General features: G+C 37.1%; 1 protein-coding gene across 3 annotated transcripts in view; it reads right to left on the bottom strand.

The window, feature by feature from the left end:
* The window catches only part of CFAP36 (cilia and flagella associated protein 36), a 29,923-nt gene extending 10,812 nt beyond the window's left edge, over positions 1–19,111 (bottom strand). For all 3 annotated transcript variants that reach the window (XM_027555338.1, XM_027555340.1, XM_027555339.1), the window contains exons 1-5: positions 18,762–19,111; positions 15,799–15,863; positions 15,096–15,197; positions 4,515–4,629; positions 969–1,056 (exon numbers count right to left, since the gene is read on the bottom strand). In XM_027555338.1, coding sequence (XP_027411139.1) covers positions 969–1,056; positions 4,515–4,629; positions 15,096–15,197; positions 15,799–15,863; positions 18,762–18,876 — 485 coding nt within the window. In that variant the 5' untranslated portion in view covers positions 18,877–19,111. The remainder of the gene's footprint in view (positions 1–968; positions 1,057–4,514; positions 4,630–15,095; positions 15,198–15,798; positions 15,864–18,761) is intronic.
* Positions 19,112–20,143: the final 1,032 nt, after the last annotated feature.

Raw genomic sequence — 20,143 nt, 5'->3', positions numbered from 1 at the left:
CCTCCCTTCTCAAACTCCCATAGAGGTCAGGGGACAACAGGCTTTAGGGGTAAAAAAAAATCCCCTTTACTGGACTGCACATTCCATGCCAGGCATTTGTCTGACAAACACATAATAGATAAGAAAGTGAAAGTCGCTCAGTCATGTCCAACTCTTTGCAACCCTATGAACTATACAGTCCATGGAATTCTCCAGGCCAGAACACTGGAGTGGGTAGCCTTTCCCTTCTCTAGGGGATCTTCCAAACCCAGGGATCGAACCCAGGTCTCCCACATTGCAGGCAGATTCTTTACCAGCTGAGCCACAAGGGAAGCCCATATATAAGAGGTTAGCAAGTAGTCAGCTATTTGGTCTGTGGAGCCTGGATGTCCAGCCTTCTACCATGAGACACCTGTCATGAGCCTCCTCTAATACCACGATCCAGAAGCCATGCAGTCTCCTGCTCAGCTCAGGCCACAACAGCCCTTCCAAGCATCAGACTGCATCTACCGTACCTTGTTTCCATTGATGGCTAGTTTCCTAGGCCCATGATGTGAGTGGAAGAAGACCCTCCCATTTGGGCTGATGTGTCCATTAAGAAATGTAATACATACATGAGTGAGTGAAGTCACTCAGTCGTGTCCAACTCTTTGCAACCCTGTGGACTGTACCCCACCAGGCTCCTCCGTCCATGGGATTCTCCAGGCAGGAATACTGGAGTGGGTTGCCATTTCCTTCTCCAGGGGCTCTTCCCCACCCAGGGATCAAACCCAGGTCTCCCGCATTGCAGGCAGACGCTTTAACCTCTGAGCCACCAGGGAAGCCAATACATACATAGTTATAACAAATAAAATGATAAATCATGTTCATGATCTTTAGGAAAGAATTTAGATATTTTACTAGTTCACAGTATTTTTTGGGTAAAAAGTTTACGTACAGATCATATTGCAATGTTATTAATGATCCATTCAAATAATTAAAGAGGATACCTAAGAACTTCTTTCAGGATTTTCATCTCTTCCTGTTCAAGGTCACTGACCACATCAGAACCATCTGTTAAGCAGTCAGGTAATACACCTGTTCAAAACCAGAGATCACACAGGAGAATATCAACTCAACTGAAAACATTTTATTTCTCACTATTCTAGTTCATCAAGAAGTACAAAGTAGTTTATTAAGATCTATCACTTAAAAAAAATGTTTTATGCTATTATATTTTATCTTTTTAACTATGGTCTTTTTAACTTTTTCTTCTTTTAAGGAATCAGCTCCACAAACAAAACAAAACAAAACAAAAAACCTCACAACTTTACCTAGAAATGACTCTTGGTAGCTATGTATTGTCTGTTTAAAATAATAATAATATATGATAATAGAAATTAATTAATATAATCTATTGTCTTCCATAATCATATACTACACAGGACATACACAATGAAATTAACAAGCTCCTAATAATGAAACTATGCTCTCAGAAGTATTATTTAAAAGGGAAAAGAGTTTACAAAGCAATATATAAAATACTTTGTTAATTGAAACAGCATGTTAACACTCTTCATTCATACTACAACATATGCTACCAAAAGAGCCCTGCTTACTACATGCAAAAAAGCATGGTGCTAAGCACTTAAGGGGAATATAAAGATGAATAAAACAGTCTCTGCTCTCAGACCTTCTATTCAGATATTGGGCTAATAACTATAAACTAGAGCAGTACCAACTTTAGCCCAAGGCAGAACAACTTATGGCAAGTAATTTTAAGTATTGGTTTAATTTACTTTATTACCTATATCTTCCTGATAAGCAGGTAGATGATAATAAGTGTTCTGCTTTTATCTGTAATTAGTATATTCCCAAAACATTAACAGTATATCCCCTAATTTTTACCTTTCATTTCTTTATCCATATATGATGATGGGATTTTGGACCTGTTCTAAATTAAAGTAGCTTTATTATTCTAATGCCCTTGATGTTGAAGTACATTTTAAATTAAACTTTTCATTTTGAGATAATTGCAGATTCACATGCAGTTGTAAGAAATAATACAGAGAGATGCTATGCACTCTTTACCCAGGTTCCCTCAGTGAAACATCTTTGAAAACTGTAGTATAGTATCACAACCAGAAAACTGACTTCTATATAACCCACTGATCTTAAGTGCATTTTTGCTTAGTCAAAAGCTACATAATTAGTATTCTCCTACTGATCTAAGGAAAATTTTAAAAACTAAGGAAAGAATAAAACAACAATGTGCAATACTTCAAAACCATCAAAATATTGCTCTGATTTGCACTTGTCCCAAATTCTTTGATAAGATACAACCAGAATTCCTAGAGCCTTTGAATTTTTCTCACACAAACAGTCTGCAGTTTTGAGTATAATCAACTTTGTTCTAAGGTACTTTCCCCTGGATTTATGTTAAGTGAGATACTTAAATACAAGTATTAAAAATTCTGTGGCAGAAACTAAGTATTAGTTTATGTTTAAATGTAAGCAAACTGTCCCACCCTGCAGTTTGACTGCAGCAGCATTCCACATCATTCCCCTGGTCCTCCCTTGCTAATAGAAGCCATCTGTGTGCAGCTACCAGGCAGCCAAGTACTTAGAGGCAGGGCCCAGCCCCACCCCACAAGAGTGAGTCATGATTTAAGCCAATCACCATGGTCTCATTTTCCCCTGCCAGAGGGTTTATAAAGCCATGTGAATCCAATCCTGACCAATAGGACCTGAGAGGAAAATTCCTAAGGGGCTTCTATGAACGTGTTGTCTTGCTTATAAAAGGAGATGTACAGGAAGAAGCATTGCTTTTCTTCATGAGATATTGTTGAGTGTGCACTCAATGACGCTCGAGTGCAATCATGAAAGAAGATCCTGAGAATGGCAGAGTAAAAGTGGAAGAGTGTCAAGGTCCTTGAAAACATCACTGAGCCCCACCAAATGAACCAAGCCTGGACCTGTCTGTCTTCCTTCCCTTCCTCTACTTCTGGTTCTGTGAGATGACAATTTCTTATTGCTTAGGCCATTTTCTCTGAGGTATTTTGCTAATGGCAACTTGAGGTACCCAGCTGATACAAGCTATGGTTACCTGTTCTCTTTTAATTAAAATTTCCTTGTTTCCAGTTAAATTCTAAAGACTGCAGAGTGCCATTATCAAGTTTCCTATTTCTTTTATCAAAAGGTCCCCTAAAGCAATGTGAAATAACATAAAGTAATTATTCAGATTCTCTATCCTATAGGTCAGAATAAAAAGCATAGTTGCAGGAAAACACAAGAGAAAAGGATCATATGAAGCAAACCATGGTAGAGAAACAAAGAGAAAGAGACTGTTTTCCAAACTTTACACAAAAGCTGCAGTTCAATGTCATGCATTGTTCAGGGTTAGGGTGGTATTATCTCCACATCATGTGCAACAGTCTTTCCTGCTGTGAAATGCATTTTAGAGAATAGATATGATGGTGGTTGGCTCTAGGGGTATGGTCTTTACTCACTTCAGGCAAATGAGAGGAGAACCCACAACAGTCTAACCCACAACAGACCCTCCAACAATCTAATGTTTGCCACGTAACAACAGAAGCCCTATTGCTGCATATGCCAGACCCTTAAAAGCAAATAGTACAACTAAACTATAGCTCTAATATGCTCAAGAAATAAGCAAAGAAAAGGCCCCACTGCCAAACCATTAGAGAGTATATAGGCATGATAAGGAATATCTGTGGCAATCTATTAAGCAAAGGAACACACAGGTATTAAGGTCACTAGAGTCCGAAATGGGAAACTTAGATATGCATCTGGGTTGAAAAAGAGATAGTACAGTAACAAGAAGTATGGTTAGAAACTCTGATGTTTTGAATCAAGATGTCAAGTAGAATTCAAGTACACAGGAAGGGAAGAAAAGCAGGAAGAGCTAGGAAAAAACTGAGTTCAGGTAGAGAATTAAGGAAAGGATAAAGCTAAAGGTGGTCACCAGGACTGTGGGCTGTTTCCTCTTCAGCCTTATGGTGGCATAATGCTATCTGCCCACTGTCCTAGTTCTCAGTGCCACCCCAAGACCAGCAGCTTCAGCATCAGCTAGGAACTTGTTAAAAATACGAAGTACTAGGCCCCACTCCAGACCTACTGAGTCAGAAACTGGGACACAGGCATGGGTTTCAACAACCCCTCAACTGCTTCTAATTGCTCACTAAAGCTTTAGAACCACTGTCTTCGTTAAGCCAGGAGGGAAAAAGTAACTGTACACTCAACAGTAACTGTAACTGTGACCACGCAAAAATACTGACTTTCAAAACATGATGGCTGAGCAGAAAAACTGAGCTCTCTGAAACCTAAAACGTTAAATCAAATTCTGCTCTGCTTTCTTTGAGATTTCAACCAATAAGTTATCAGGAAGTTTACACTCTAGTATCTCTTAAGTCAGTCTTAGATTTTCAAACTTGAAATAAATTTATACAAAACAGCAACGTTAAGATCATATTAGTTAAAACTAACACCAAAACAAAATGCACTTAGCACTTAGATTTCTAAATTCAACCTTTTACCATTTCTCTCTTGAATTATTCGAATGGCTTGCAGCTGCATTTCAGTGTTTTTCTCGACCATCATTGCTTTAAAGATAGTAAAATCTTCTGCTGCCAATACAGGTTGCAAAATGGCCTGTGGAAAGAAGTCAGGAAGTTACAGAACTATTTCCCACACACTCAAATCATTTCCACTGCAAAAGGTGCATTAATTCAAGAATGCTGCATTATTATTTATGACTAGATGACTCAAAAGGACAATTTTAAGATTTTTTTCTAAAAGCCTTTAAAGTAGGGTTCTCAAGAGGCTGATCTTCCAACTCCTCCCACCCCCACAAGGCTGGGACACACAAGACACATTTTCCAAATGAGCCAGTGCTGAGCAACGCTGATAAACAACACAGGAATGAGTCTTACTCTTTTAAAGTTACCACTTCAGTATACAAATCTGTTTTTCAGTCAAAATAATGATAACTATTTGGTTTAGACTCTGTCAATCTGAAATTTGGGGCTTCCCTGGTGGCTCAGTGGTACAGAATCCTCCTGCCAATCCAGGAGATGTGGGTTCAGTCCGTGGGTCAGGAAGATCTCCTGGAGGAGGAAATGGCAACCCACTCCAGTATTTTTGCCTGGAAAATCCCATGGACAGAGGAGCCTGGTGGCTACAATCCATGGGGTCACAAAAGAATCGGACACAACTTAGTGACTAAACAACAACCACCTGAAATTTACTGTTTAGTGATAAAGCAGTAAGTACAAATAATCCTTTAATTAATAAAACTGCCAAATTAAATTAGAATAAATGCCAAAATTCACTTCATGGCAAATAGATGGGGAAACAGTGAAAGACTTTATTTTCTTGGGCTCCAAAATCACTGAAGATGGTGACTGCAACCATGAAATTAAAAGACATTTGCTCCTTGGAAGAAAAGCTGACTGAGATAGCAAATATTAAAAAGCAGAGATATTACTTTACCAACAAAGGTCCGTCTAATCAAAGCTATGGTTTTTCCAGTAGTCGTGTATGGATGTGAGAGTTGGACTACAAAGAAAGCTGAGTGCTGAAGAAATGATGCTTTTGAACTGTGGTGTTGGAGAAGACTCTTGAGAGTCCCTTGGACTGCAAGGAGATCAAACCAATCAATCCTAAAAGAAATCAGTCCTGAATATTCATTGGAAGGACTGATGCTGAAGCTGAAGCTCCAATACTTTGGCCAACTGATGTGAAGAGCTGACAGTGGAAAAGACTCTGATGCTGGGAAAGACTGAAGGCACAAGGAGAAGGGGATAACAGAGGATGAGATGGTCAGATGTCATCACTGACTCAACAGACATGAGTTTGAGCAAGCTCCAGGAGTTGGTAATGCATAGGGAAGCCTGGCATGCTGCAGTCCACGGGGTCGCAAAGAGTCAGACATGACTGAGACACTGAACTGAGTGAAATGCCAAAAAAATGGAGTCTGGAAAATAAACGTAATGTGGTAGGAATAATGTGAGAACACAACAGGAGTAGTCCTATAGGCAAAAAGTTTCATGGAAGAGACAGAAATTATGTGAAATCTTTTTCTAGATGAAACTGAAGTGTAATAAATTAAGAAACAATAACAGTATCTACCCTGCAATGTGCTGTGCTTAGTCACTCAGTAGTGTCCAACTGTTTGCAACCCCATAGGCTGTAGCCTGCCAGGCTCCTCTGTCCATGGGGATTCTCTAGGCAAGAATACTGGAGTGGGTTGTCATGTCCTCCTCATCTACCCTAGAGCACCCAAATTAACACTCCTTTGGCTACAGAGAACTACAGAGAACTATTATTATATAAAAAAGCAAACAAATTCCCAAGCCAATCAGTAAGAAGAATAAGCTTTGAAATGCATGAAAACCCAGAAGAAAACACTCAGACCTTGTTCACCTTACTAAACCTTATTTCAAGCTTTACATGACATTCATGAAAAAGCCGACCACAGGAATCACACAGAGGCAACCAAGGGTGTGCTACTGTTCACCAGGTAGGCAGCAGTGATAATGTCAAAGACACATCGCAACAAATGTTCCATCAAAGAGTGCTAAGCAAAGAGGAAAGAGTCCCTCCAGCAGCAACCAGCTCACATTCCAGACAAAAGCAATACAGTCAAACAAAGTGCAAAAGTAGTGACATTTACAAGGAGTCAACTGTAGGAAAAAAAAGAAAGTTTCTAGTCCTTTAAATTCACATATACTGTTCAAAAGGCCAAGGGCAGGGGCCGGCAAACAGGCTTCATTGGTGTTTACCCGAAAGTTACAGCCCATAGAGCAGTATTAAAGACAAGTGCAGTATAAAATAGACCAGTGAGAGACTACTATATAGCACAGGGAACTCTGTGGTGCTCTGTGGTGACCTAAATGGGAAGGAAATCCAGAAAAAGAGGGCATAGATGTATGTACACATTATGGTCGATTCACTTCACTATATAGCAGAAACTGACACAGCCATGTAAAGTAACTAAACCCCAATTTAAAAAATAATTTTTAAATTTCCTTTAAAAATAAAAAATATTTAAATAAAGACAACTGTAGCCAGCCTGTGTAATAGAGTTAGTATATCTGATCTGCCAGGGAACCTTTGTGGGATTATACAACCACATAACATTGTTCTTGGTCTTCTTAGACTTATCAGCAATATCAAGTTCTCTATCCTCATCAGTGACAAACACTTGAAGGGCGCTGCTGCTGATGGCATTGTGTCAGCTAGAGCTATCAGCAAGTCTGCATTTGAGCTGATCCTTAAACATATAATGCAGGGCTTCTCAAAGGGTATTTTTAACCCTTCTAAGAAATGCAGGAAAGAAGGACTATTAAATGCATGTTCCTGAGCCCTACCCTAGACATAATTAATCTAAATTTCTGGACAAAGGGTACCCATGTATCTCCCCAGATAATTCTTATAACATTTAAGTTTGAGAACTATTGATACAATGGGGGAAAAAAATAAGCCCCTGATATCAAAAGCTACTTTGAGCTTAACCATATGTTAGCTGTTTGATTCTGTATACATCATTTAGGCTTCTGGGCATTAGCTTCTTCACCTGCAAATTAGCATAATAATAACAACAATAATGGCAACCCACTCCAGCAGTCTTGTCTGGAGAATTCCATGGATGGAGTATCCTGGATTACATTCCATGGGATCGCAAAGAGTCTGGGCACAACTGAGCAACTAACACTAACACTTGTCAATTCTAAGACTCAATAATCAGCAAAATAAACCATTATTTCATGTACCAATAAGAAAAGGAAAAAACCCTATCAATTAAATTATAACATGCCATCAATTACAAAATGCATTTTCATTGAAGAGATATTTATGATAGAAAATTTTCATTTGAGAATGAAGGAAATATAGTAACTTTCTGGCTGGGTATTAGAATTCAGCAGTGCAAGAAAGCATTTTTTTTTTTAACTAAAAAGTCCTATAGTAATTGTTCTGGGCCTTTTGATTAAATATCAAACTGTACTAAACCTAACTGTACAGCAACTGGGCTATTCTGGTCCAAGGAAATGGCTCATCCTTTGCCTAAGAGCTTCCAATAAGGGTAATTAGAGGAACTAAATACAGGAGTTACTCCAAAAAGCTAGCAAGTGGTTTAAAAACAAAAACAATCTTAAGTATCCTGTAAATTAATTGAAATGTCAAACTACTTTGAAAGAAGACTATGAGATAAATGGTATAAATAAACAAATGTGGTGTCATATATGTTTGAGAAAAGCACATTGACAAAAATATGAACATTGAGTCTTTCAGAATCTGACTTAAGTGAGTTTTAAAAACCTCCAAACATGTTCATACTTAGCCTAAAGTTACAAGTGATTTCATGCATTTATGCTACTCTATTAATAGAACCACAAGAAGAAACAGATGAATTCACTACTATAGGTGGAAACTTCAATAACGGACAGAATCAGCTGGCAGAAAATCAACAAAGAAATAATTGAACTGAACAGCACCTTCCATCAACTAGATCAAATTGACATTTTTCCAACAACAGAAAAATACATTCTTTTCAAGTTCACATGGAACATTCACCAAAATAGACAACATTTCAGGCCATAAAACACACCTTAATAAACTTAAAAGAACAAGAGTCATATAGAGGAGACTCTCAGACCCAACAGAATTAAACTAGAAAACAGTAACAGAACAACAGCTAGAAAAACCTAACATACTTGGGAGATTAAGAAACACACTTTAAAACAGCACATGGATCAAAGAAGTAGTCTTAAGAGAACCTCTAAAAATATTTCTAACTAAATGAAAATACAACTTATCAAAAATGTGTGGGGTGTAGCAAAAGTTAGTGCTTAGAAGGAAATTTAAAGCATTGAAGCATATATTAGGAAAGAAGAAATAACCAACATCAACAATCAAAGCTTCCACCTTAGGAACTAAAAAAAGAGCAAATTAAATCCAAAGAAAGGAAATAACAGAAATTAGAGAACAAATCAATGAAATTGGAAAACAGAAAATCAATAGAGAAAATCAACAAAACTAAAAGCTGATTATTTAAAAAAAAAATAAAACTGAGAAACCTCTGGCCAGGTTAAGTTTAAAAAAAACAAGTAGGGGGGTGTGTGTAGAATTCCCTGGTTGTCCAGTAGTTCAGACTTTGTGCTTCCATTTCAGGAGGCGTTGGTTCAATCCCTGGTCAGGGAGGTTCCAAATGTCAGGACGTGAGACACACAAAAAAAGACATAAATTTAAAAATATCAGAAATGCAAAAGGGGACACTACAGATCCCATGGACACTAAAAAGGTAATAAAGGAATTTTATGAACATCTCTATGACTACAAATTTGATAATCCAGATGAAATGGACCAATTTCTTAAAAAACACAACCTGCTAAAACTCACACAAGAAACAGACAATCTGAATAAGTCTGTATCTATTAAAGAAATGGAATCAATAATTAGTAATCTTCCAAAACAAAAAGCACCAGGCCCAGCCGGGGTCAATGATGAATTCTATCAAACACTTAAAGAATTTTATACAATCCTTACAATTCTATACAAATAAAGACAGAACTTCAAAGAAAAGCTATAGATTCCTTTTACTTCTTAAAAGAATAATGATTATTTATTTGCAGAAATTCAATAGCATAGCCTATAGAAATGATGTGAAAGTCTTTCTATTGATTCAAAGGACTAAGGGGTAAAAAAGTATAACTATGAAATCTGGTCCCATCACTTCATGGCAGATAGATGGGGAAATAATGGAAACAGTGAAAGATTTTATTTTCTTGGGCTCCAAAATCACTGCAGATGGTGACTACAGCCATGAAATTAAAAGATGCTTGTTCCTTGGAAGAAAAGCTACGACCAATCGAGACAACATACATTAAAAAGCAGAGACAATACTTTGCTGACAAAGGTCTGTCTAGTCAAAGCTATGGTTTTTCCAGCAGTCATATATGGATGTGAGAGTGGACCAAGAGAAGGCTAAGCACTGAAGAATTGATGCTTTCGAACAGTGGTGTTGGAGAAGACTCTTGAGAGTCCCTTGGGTAGCAAAAGAGATCAAACCAGTCAATTCCAAAGGAAATCAACCCTGAATATTCACTGGAAGGACTGATGCTGAAGCTAAAGCTCCAATACTTTGGCCACCTGATGCTGAGAAAGATTGAAGCCATGAGAAGGGAATGACAGAGGATGAGATGGTTGGATGGCATCACTGACTCAATGGACATGAGTTTGAGCAAGCTCTGGGACATGGTGATGGACAGGGAAGCCTGGTGTGCTGCAGTCCATGGGTCGCGAAGAGTCGGACACAACTGAGTGACTAAACAACAACAACAAAGCAATCAACAATTGGAATTTGAAATAAAAAACACAATACAATTTACGTTTGCACTACAAAAAAGTACTTAGGAATACTTAGGAATACTTAAGAATAAATGTAACAAAATATGCACAAGATCTATATGAGGAAAACTAAAAAATTCTTATGAAAGAAATCAAAGATCTAAAAAAATGGAGATCTATTCCATGTAATAAATAAGAAGACTCAACATTGTTAACATGTCATTTCTCCCAAATTTTATCTGTAGATTCATGCAACCCCAATCAGAATCTCAGCAATTGTGGATATCAACAAACTGATTTTTAAATGTACATGGAAAGGTAAAAGACCCAGAACAGTCACACAAAATTGATAAACATCAGAGTCAGAGGACTGACACTACATGACTTCAAGATTTACTATAAACTGCAATAATCAAGACAGTATGATATTGGTGAAAGAACAGACAAAGGATTAATGAAACCAAATAGAACCTGAAAATTGATCAACAAAAACATAGTCAACTGATTTTTGACAAAGGAACAAAGGCAATCCAATGAAGAAAGGGTCATGGTTCTAGCAAATGCTGCTAGAACAACTGACATCTACATGGAAAAAAAGGAATCTAAACACTGACCTTACACCTTTCACCAAAATTAACTTAAAATGGATCATAGATTTAAACGTAAAAACAAAACTTTGAAAGATAGCATAGAAAAAAATCTAGCTAACCTTGGCTTTTGGCAATGACTTCTTAAGATAAAATATCAAAACTATAAACAATGAAAGAATCAATACATCAGACTTCACTAAAATAAAAAGACTTCTAATTTGTGAAAGACATTGTTAACAGAATGAAGAGAAAAGCCACAGGAGAATATTTTGTGAAATATTTGCAAAACACACCTGATAAAGATTTGTATCAAAAATATACAAAAAACTCTTACAACCCAACAATTAGAAAATAAATAACTCAATTTAAAAATGGGCAGAAGAAAACAATGATATCACTACATATCTATTAGAATGTCTAAAATCCAAAAACCTGACAATATCATGTGTTACTGAAGACATGGAGCAACAGGAGCTTCCATTCATTGCTGGTAAAAATGTAAAATGATATAGCTACTTTAGAAGAGAGTCTGGCAGTTTCTTACAAAATTAAAAGTGAATCTTAACATATGATCTAGCAGTCTTGCTCCTAGGTATTTACCCAAATGAGATGAAAAATTTACATCCACAAAAAAGCCTGAATATGAATAGCTATAGTGACTTTATTCAAAATTGCCAAAGACTGGAATGCACCAAAATATCCTTCCAAAGGTTATATACCACCTTCAAAATGTGGTACATCCATTAAATGGAATATTATTTAGCAATAAAAAGAAAAGAACTATCAAACAATGAAAAAACTTAAATTCATATTCCTTAGTGAAAGAAGTCAGTCTGAAAAAGCTATATACTTTATGATTTCAATTACATAATATCCTGGAAAAAGCCAAACTATACAGACAATAAAATGAACAGCAGTTGCCAGAGGTTTGGTGCAAAGATGGAAAAGATGAATATGTGGAACACATGAGATTTTTAAGGCAGCGAAACTATTTTGTGTGATACTGTAATGATGGATATATGACATTATGTATTTGTCAAAATCAACTGTACAACACAAAGAGTGAACCTTTATATAAACTATGGACTTTACTTAATAATCATATATCAATACTGGCTCATCAACAAATATACTACACTAATGAAAGACTTTAATAAAAAGAGATGATACTACATTAACTGCTCAACTTTCTGTAAACATAAAACTGCTCTAAAAAAAAACTATTAAAATCTTATGAGCAATCAGACAAAATATTATTAATTATCCAATGTGTGTTTTTAGAAAATGAAAGTTATACCATACATGTAATCACTTTAGTGATACAAGTTATTGGGAAAAAAAAGAATAATTTTCCCAAATTAACATTAGAAGACAAATGTTTCTGAAAGCACTAATTTCTAATTTACAAAAGTCAAAGTAAATCAAGTGAAAAGCAAAAACAAAAAATACTTTGTCTCTTGCCATACAGTCATCCCTGGCTCCTGCTATATATAGAAATCAGTGATGAGCTCTATCCTCACCAAAAAAAATTACAAGCAATGAAAAAAGCCATTTTTGCCTATTTCAGTTGAAAACACCATAAAATTACAAAATCAACTGAACACAACTGAAATAATATCTCAATATGCATTCTATTATCATATTTTTCTGAACTCTTTAGAAAAGTATCTTAATTTATGAGCATTTTTTGAGAAGCTACACACGTATGACAGGAAAACATGCTCTTAAAAAGTCTTGTTGTTGAGACTTCCCTGGCAGGCCAATGGTGAAGACTCTGTGTTTCCACCAGAGAAGGCCCAGGTTTGATCCCTAGTAGGAGAACTAAAATCCCACAAGCTGTATGGAGAAGAAAGAGAAGGAGAGGAGAGTTGAGAGGATGGGAGAGGAAGGATGGAAAGGGTGGAAAGAGGAGGGGAGAAGAGAGGAGAGAAGAGGAGAGGAAGAGAAAGGAAGGAAGGAAAGAAAAAAAAAAAAGGTTGTTTTTTTAAATCAGACATCTTCATCTGATGCACGCCTTACAACGCCTGCTGATTTTAATATACAAGAATGCCAGGACCAGTGGTCTAGGACTAATGGTGACCAAACCAGGCGAAAAGAATTTTGCAAGTCATCTTTAGCAGTACAGTTCAATGAGAGGGGAGCGAGCAACTGTTTATAAAAATAAAAATCAAACCAAACAGACCAAAACAGAAAAAGTACCTCCTAAACAACCCTGGGCAAACAACTGGTTTCTTGAATTCCTTATAAGCACTCTAAATTAGCATAATGGAATCAGCATTCTGATCTTTATTTACAAAGATTAGATTATTGCTGTAAATCAGTAACTAGCAGGCTTTGGGCTGTTTTTCTGGTTATTGGAGATGGGCTTGTGCTCATTCAGTCATACTGCCCCTAGTATCTGGGGCTAAGTTTGCTCCAGAAGAGAATAAAGCTAACTAGTCCACGTGGGGATTGAATACATGACCCTGGCCTAATTAGCACCCTGCTAATCAACCACCAAAATAGCTACCATTAATTACAAGATGCTTCCATTTATAGACCACTTTATATGTGTCAGGTATTGTGCTAAATGTTTTATGAACATTTTTGCTCAAATTTCACAAAAACCTTTCAAAGTAGATACTATCCCTGTTTTACAGATGTTCAAACTGAGAATCAGAATAGACAAGACAGGAATACTGTCAAACAACTTTGTCCATGATAAATGAAAGTAATCAAAAGATCTAAGCTCAAATCCAAGTCTGTCTGTGTCAGAAGGTTTCCATGCTTGTACATAACAAGACTGTACTACGAACCAACTCCAAATCAAAAGGTGTTATGTAACAGAACAAAGCAGAAAAATATGTTACTTTTGATCTGAAACAGTATTTTAAAATTCTGAATGTCTTCATTCACAAGTTATTCTGATGATGAAAACAAAAATGGATGTGACTACTATTACTATGAACATCTTTTTTCACAAAGTATTTCAGATTCATTCATAATAGCTTAATTAAGAGGTTGACAAATATTAACCAAAGAAGAAAATATTCTGGAAATACAAGAAAAATAAAACAAATACCAATACCTTGAAAGAAATCTAAATACTAATTAATAATTTTCAATAAATTCCTCAAGGTAAATAGACTTGTAAAAAACTTTAATTCAAGACAATTAAACTGAATTGAAAATGTAAAAGTGCTCAGCGGGGTAGAATGAGTACTGGTCTGACTAGAGATATTAGGAAAGTTGCACTGCAGCAGGCCATGATGAGAGATGGGTTTCTCTGGGGAAGGAAAGGATGGAGTGGTGAGAAGATGGGGGCTGAGGATTCCCGGTTAAGGGACACCATGAGCAAAGCCAGGTGCACCAATGCTTACAAAAACAAGCAGCCAGAATTACTATAGTATGTAATGCACTACAGAATGACAGCAGGAGGTTGAAAATGATAATTTGAGATCACATCCTATATAATCCTATCATCTTACTAAGGAATTATAGTTAATTTGGTAGAAGATGAAAAGCTAAAGTAACTCTTTGAGAAGGCTATTTGGGTAGTAATAACATATCTCTATACTCAATCTCGGAGCCTGAACTGATATTCTGGCTTTGTTACTTTAGTTGTAGACTGTGTACCAGTTCCTTAATATATATGTGCAATAGTTTTCTCAATTCTAACAAAGTAAAATAAATAGCACCAATTTCTTAAGGACTGTTAGGAAGATTCAATGAAATAATATATGTCAAGTGCTTAAAACAGCAGCTACCATGAACTCCCAGTAAATATTAGTTACAAATACACCTAAAACCTACTTCAATTCAGCACTGCAGAACAAATGCGACAATAAAATTAGTTCCAACAGAAGAAAACCCCAGGAACCATGTACTGTGTATCTACTAAGATTAAAAAAGGGGCAACTGCAAAACCATTAGAGACCTATATAAATAAATTTTTTTGCATAAAGCCTGTGATCTATTATAGTTCTGACAGGAAGTTCTTTTTTAATAGCATCAGTTTATTAATGCTTCAAATTATCTTTTCACAAGGTATTTATAAAGAAAGAATCCATATGTGTTAAATTGGCTTTTCACTCTTACAGTCTCTAGAATATTATATTTTGACAATCAAACATAGCAAATCTAAGTGGAATCCTGGGCATTTTTGTTAAAATTATATATTAGCAGAAAAAACACAAAAACCTGTGATGTACGGGTCTTTGCAAGAGGAGAAGTACATGCTTCTTGAAACTGATCTTCATTAATTCCAATTTCTTTAAGGTAAGTTTCTAACAGCTTTTCAACCTAAAAAAAAAAAGTTTAACTTTTACAATTTACATTGAAAGATTCCAAATGAGTTTTTATATTGAGTTTAGAAAAGTATAATCAAATGCTTGCTTGCAATGATTAATCTACATAAAATTATATTATATGGCAGTGACAATCTTTTTCACCAAAAAAACCCCAAACAACTAAAAGTGAAAATCTTCGCAGAGAATCAAATGAAATTTTATTTCCTCTACCAGAAATAACTGAAGTCAGGACTATGAAGTTTGATGTGGTATAATCCTTGTGCTACCCAGAGGCATTTCTTAAAATCTCAAGACAACATGGCTAAATTAATAATGAACACTCCCCTGGATATACCAGCAGAAGAACAGGAATAAAATTTAAAGATCAGATGCAAGATCCCTTAAAATAGTTGTCCTAAATCTATTCCTTACATTCTAGAGTCTTATGGAGGAAATGCACAGAGAACCCCTGGGGTCTGATGCAACTGAGAGCACTACTAAGGTAGACTGAAATTTTTTAAGGAATTTAAATGGCCAAGTCTATTTTTAAAATTCAGAACAGACTGAATTAATATTATTCAAATTATATTTAAAATCAGTTTAAAAATACTCACTAGTTCTTTATATTCCTGATGAATCTCTGTATAAGTCAATTTGCTCTCTTCTTCATCATCAAAAACTAAATTTAAAAGAAAAATATTGCATAGTGTAAAAAAAATTTCATTAAATATGAAAGTCAGCTCCACAAATAGAACTTACAAATAGAACACTCATTCTTGTAAACTGGCTCTTCCACTTTAAAATTCTTGGGATTAAAAAAATAATAATAATTAATTGTAAACAAGTTTTTTTCCGTACCTAAGAGCTACTTCATATGGGAGAGGAACAATAATTTGCCACTTTTCAATCAATAATACAAGGCAACAATTTCTTTACAAACTTTAAATGGAACATTATTGGTAAGTTTCTAAATAATTCCTTTCACAACAGGTTCCAGATTATTTTACCATATTGGAATTTTGCTGATCCAAATTTTACTGAAACTGACTCTTTCTTTATTACATATAGATCAATAATGAAACAAAAATGAATAAAAACAAATGTTTACTCAATGATCATATGTGTGAAAATGTATATTAGAAAGATATATATTCCTTCAAAAAGCTACAATGTGATCAAGGAAAAGACAAATTCATGAACTGTAAACCATAAGCCACCTTTAAAAAAAATTCCCCCATTCTTTATAAAATACAAAACTAACATCAGTAATTTTCTATTTAAAACGCTTCAGTTCTTTGCCTAGAGAATAAGTATAAAATGCTTAGAATCCCAGACAAAACTCTTCAAGACTGGATCCCAAGTCTCATCTCCCACCACTCCAAAACCCAAATTTTGCCCTCGTAACAGGACACAATTACTTGGAATGTGGACAAATGTAAAAACATAGAAGGTGCTTCAAAGCCCCAGGTCTTTGCTCAAGCCCTTCTTGGATCTCTTTGCCTTTACCCAATACCTCTTCTCCCAACCATTCTTCAAAAGACTGCAAGAGGCACATTCACCATGATCTGCTGCTGCTGCTAAGTCACTTCAGTCGTGTCCGACTGTGCGACCCCATAGACAGCAGCCCACCAGGCTCCCCCGTCCCTGGGATTCTCCAGGCAAGAACGCTAGAGTGGGGTGCCATTGCCTTCTCCACCATGATCTTCTACTCACTCCCAACTCCCTTGGCTATTTAGATTCTTTCCTCAGAACTATTTGAATACACAGCACCATATGTCCACCTTTATAATAACATCTGGTCACTTTACACTTAAATTCCATTGCCTTCCCTACCAAATTATAAACTTCTCAAGGACAAAGATTTGTTTTATTAACTTTTCTAACCTCAATTTCTGGCTCAAAGACTCTCAATAAATGTTGAAATAAATGCTGATATTTACAAAGTTATACAAAACTAATTTTTAAATTACCTAAGGTGAAGAATACCACATTGACAAACCAAAGTCAGTGAAATATAAACACTATTATTTCAAGTGCCACTGAATGTTACTTCCATTTCTCTTGGCATCTATTCTACATAGCACTGGGCATACTATGCAATATAGCAGCTAATAAACCTGTTTTCAGATAATTTTGAAACCAAATTACTACATTACATGTTTACAAGTCTGAAGATTACTATTTCCCTTTAAAATTACACAATCAGGTGTGTTATAACTGAGATGCAGCCACTTTTAAAGTTGGGGGATAGAATTTTTTTTTTTTTTTTTTTTTTTTTGCTATTTCAGCATTTAGGTTCAGTGGGATAAGTGGAATCAAAAGGTGACATAATTTCTTTTTTCTCCTAAAGGAGATCAGAACACCACATGCTTCCTCAGTCTCAGAATAGCGTTTTAAATTCTTTAATAGAGCAGAAATAAAAGTTATTTTGAACTTCTTTTAAAAATTACCTGCAAGAACAATACCTAGTAAATACTATTTGAATGTTGCTCATGGCAATGAGAATGTAATGAAAAGACTCAGTGGTCAAAGTAAATTTCATCTTTACCAGATTCATGGAAATTTAGGGTTGAAAGGATTCTTAACAGATCATTCATGATAACCAACCATTTGACAGTTGAATTCCTCTCTGTAGCAACTCCATTAAGGTGCTATCAGATTCATTCAAACACTGCTAAGGCCTGGAGAACTCATTATCTTCTGAGACAGGCGAATGTATCCAGGATACTACCTGTTATGAAGCACTTCCTTCACAGAAATTTGTCTACCTCTAGCTTGTGCCCACGGACGCTAGCTCTAGCCCATTGAACCTTAAAAAAAAATAAGTCTAATCCCTCCAACATACGACAGACGTTCGAACGATTAATGGATATTACTACCCTTAAGGTCTTGGCCAGCTAAACAACCACAACAGCCTGAAATTACTCTTATGACATCGCTTCTGCTTCCTTTTCCATTAATGGGCTCCAAATTATCTCTAAGAACTGAATGCAGAGCTCCAAAGCGTGAACTGATCAGAACCTAGAGGTACTCTTTCCTTACAGGGAACGTTATGCCACGTCTACATACTTCATTTATTGGAAGATACCCTCCATGTTTGGTATAACCGAGAGAGAGAGCTCAAAAAAGGGAATACAGGCCACCGAGATTACCGGCTCTGGGCCTACCAGAATAATCACATACCCCTCTCCCACCCACTTTTTGGCCAACAGTTGGAATCAGAAGGAACTCAGAAGCGAACTGACATCTCTCCTCCCAAGTCACTGGGGAAGCTGATGAAGGAAGAAACCCACAGTCACCTGCCCAAGGCAGAAAGGTGCAAGATGGAGTAGACCCAACACAGGATTAAAGTCTAATGTTTTTCGAATGCGTGCTTGGGCCGAGGGGGGAGAGGTATGTCGTCCCCCTTTTCATTACCGTGGAAAAGACAGGCGCGGTGACAGCAACACATCCTAAAAATCCAGCTCTAAACCTGGTCGACAGGAGGGGAGATCGAGGAGATGAGAGGCGGTGTGTGGAGAGGTTGTTGGTGTGAGAGACGTGAACAAGGACTGACGATTCGAGATTCGTATTTTACCTTCACATTTCTGCTCCACGAAGTCCAAGATGGGGATGGACCAGTCCGGGCCCCGCAGGAACCCCGCGATGCTCTCCACCACCCATTCCACCTCGTCCTCTTCTTCCGCGGCCATTCCGCCCCCGCGGGGCGCCGCGGAAGCCTAGGCCAGATCCCCGAATCCTAGCAGGCCTTTCGGCCGCAGGGAACCGAGAGGACAGGGGAACGATGTGCCCCAGCAGTCTCCGCAGTCACCAGGCTGAAAGCTACAAACCACTTAACGTAAAACGGTCGCTATGGCAACAAGCGGAGCCGCCTCCGGCAGCCGCCCGGAAGTGAAGCCAGCTTCCTCGGAGCCTGCGCAGCTTAGAAAGAGGCATTTGAAGAATGTTTCCGATTGGCTGGGAAGGAGTAGAAGCCAGTCGAAAGATAGCCTTCTGCCCATTGGCCCGGAGCTGCTGGTAGAGCTGACTTGTAGCCATTGGCTGGAAATCCTGGAAGGAATCTCAACGTTTCCACAGAAGAAGTGCGTGGGACCAAGGGTTAGAAATGGCGCCACGAAGGCCAGTCTCACCTGGTCTCTGACTGAAAAGGTTTTAAAGGCTTCAGTTCACGGTTGTATCCCCACCGTTCACTCCCGACCATTTCCCGACCCGCTGAGCCAGAAACGTTTGTAATTGAAAGGTTGTTTGTTTGAAAATACAAACCCGAGGAAAGTAGCTCTGTAAGATTTGCTGATTGTCCCAGCGTCAGTTTGCATCCCGTAGCTGTCAGCGAGTCTTTATGGCGTAGATAGAAATAACTAGAATTAAGAATTTTTCAGGAGTAAAATCAAAGTCAGTATTCCTTTAAATAAATGTCTAAGTAATCAACCTTTAATGTTAAATAACACACTACTTTTAGCTTGGAGTCCTTTGTGGAATGGGTCTTCAAAGGTCCCTGCCAAAGTACTAGGCACCCCAAAATATTTTCAAACAACTTTTTATGTATTTACATACATGGGATCATATGTACAATTAGGAAACTTTGTTCAATTAGTATAGTCATCTGTCCATGTAAACATTAAATTGTTGTTTCTTTACAGCTACATGATATTCTATAAACTAGCGTTTTTAAATTCATATTTCATGTATGGCTCAGTGGTTAAGAATCCACCTGCCAATGCAGGAGACGTGGATTCAATCCCTGGGAAGGGAAGATCCTCTGGAAATGGCAATCCACTCCAGTATTCTTACCTGGGAAATCCCATAGACAGAGGAGCCTGGAGGACTACAGGGTTGCATAAGAGTCAGACACAACTTAGATTAAACAATAACAAATACCCACACAGTACCGTACTTGGATGCATAGATGTGATTAGTGTGCCGTTTTTCTTTCCCTCCATGGTGTGGATGTATGTACCA

Source organism: Bos indicus x Bos taurus, chromosome 11, assembly GCF_003369695.1.
Source record: "Bos indicus x Bos taurus breed Angus x Brahman F1 hybrid chromosome 11, Bos_hybrid_MaternalHap_v2.0, whole genome shotgun sequence".
Lineage (NCBI taxonomy): Eukaryota > Metazoa > Chordata > Mammalia > Artiodactyla > Bovidae > Bos > Bos indicus x Bos taurus.
This window is presented reverse-complemented; position numbering and strand designations above follow the sequence as displayed.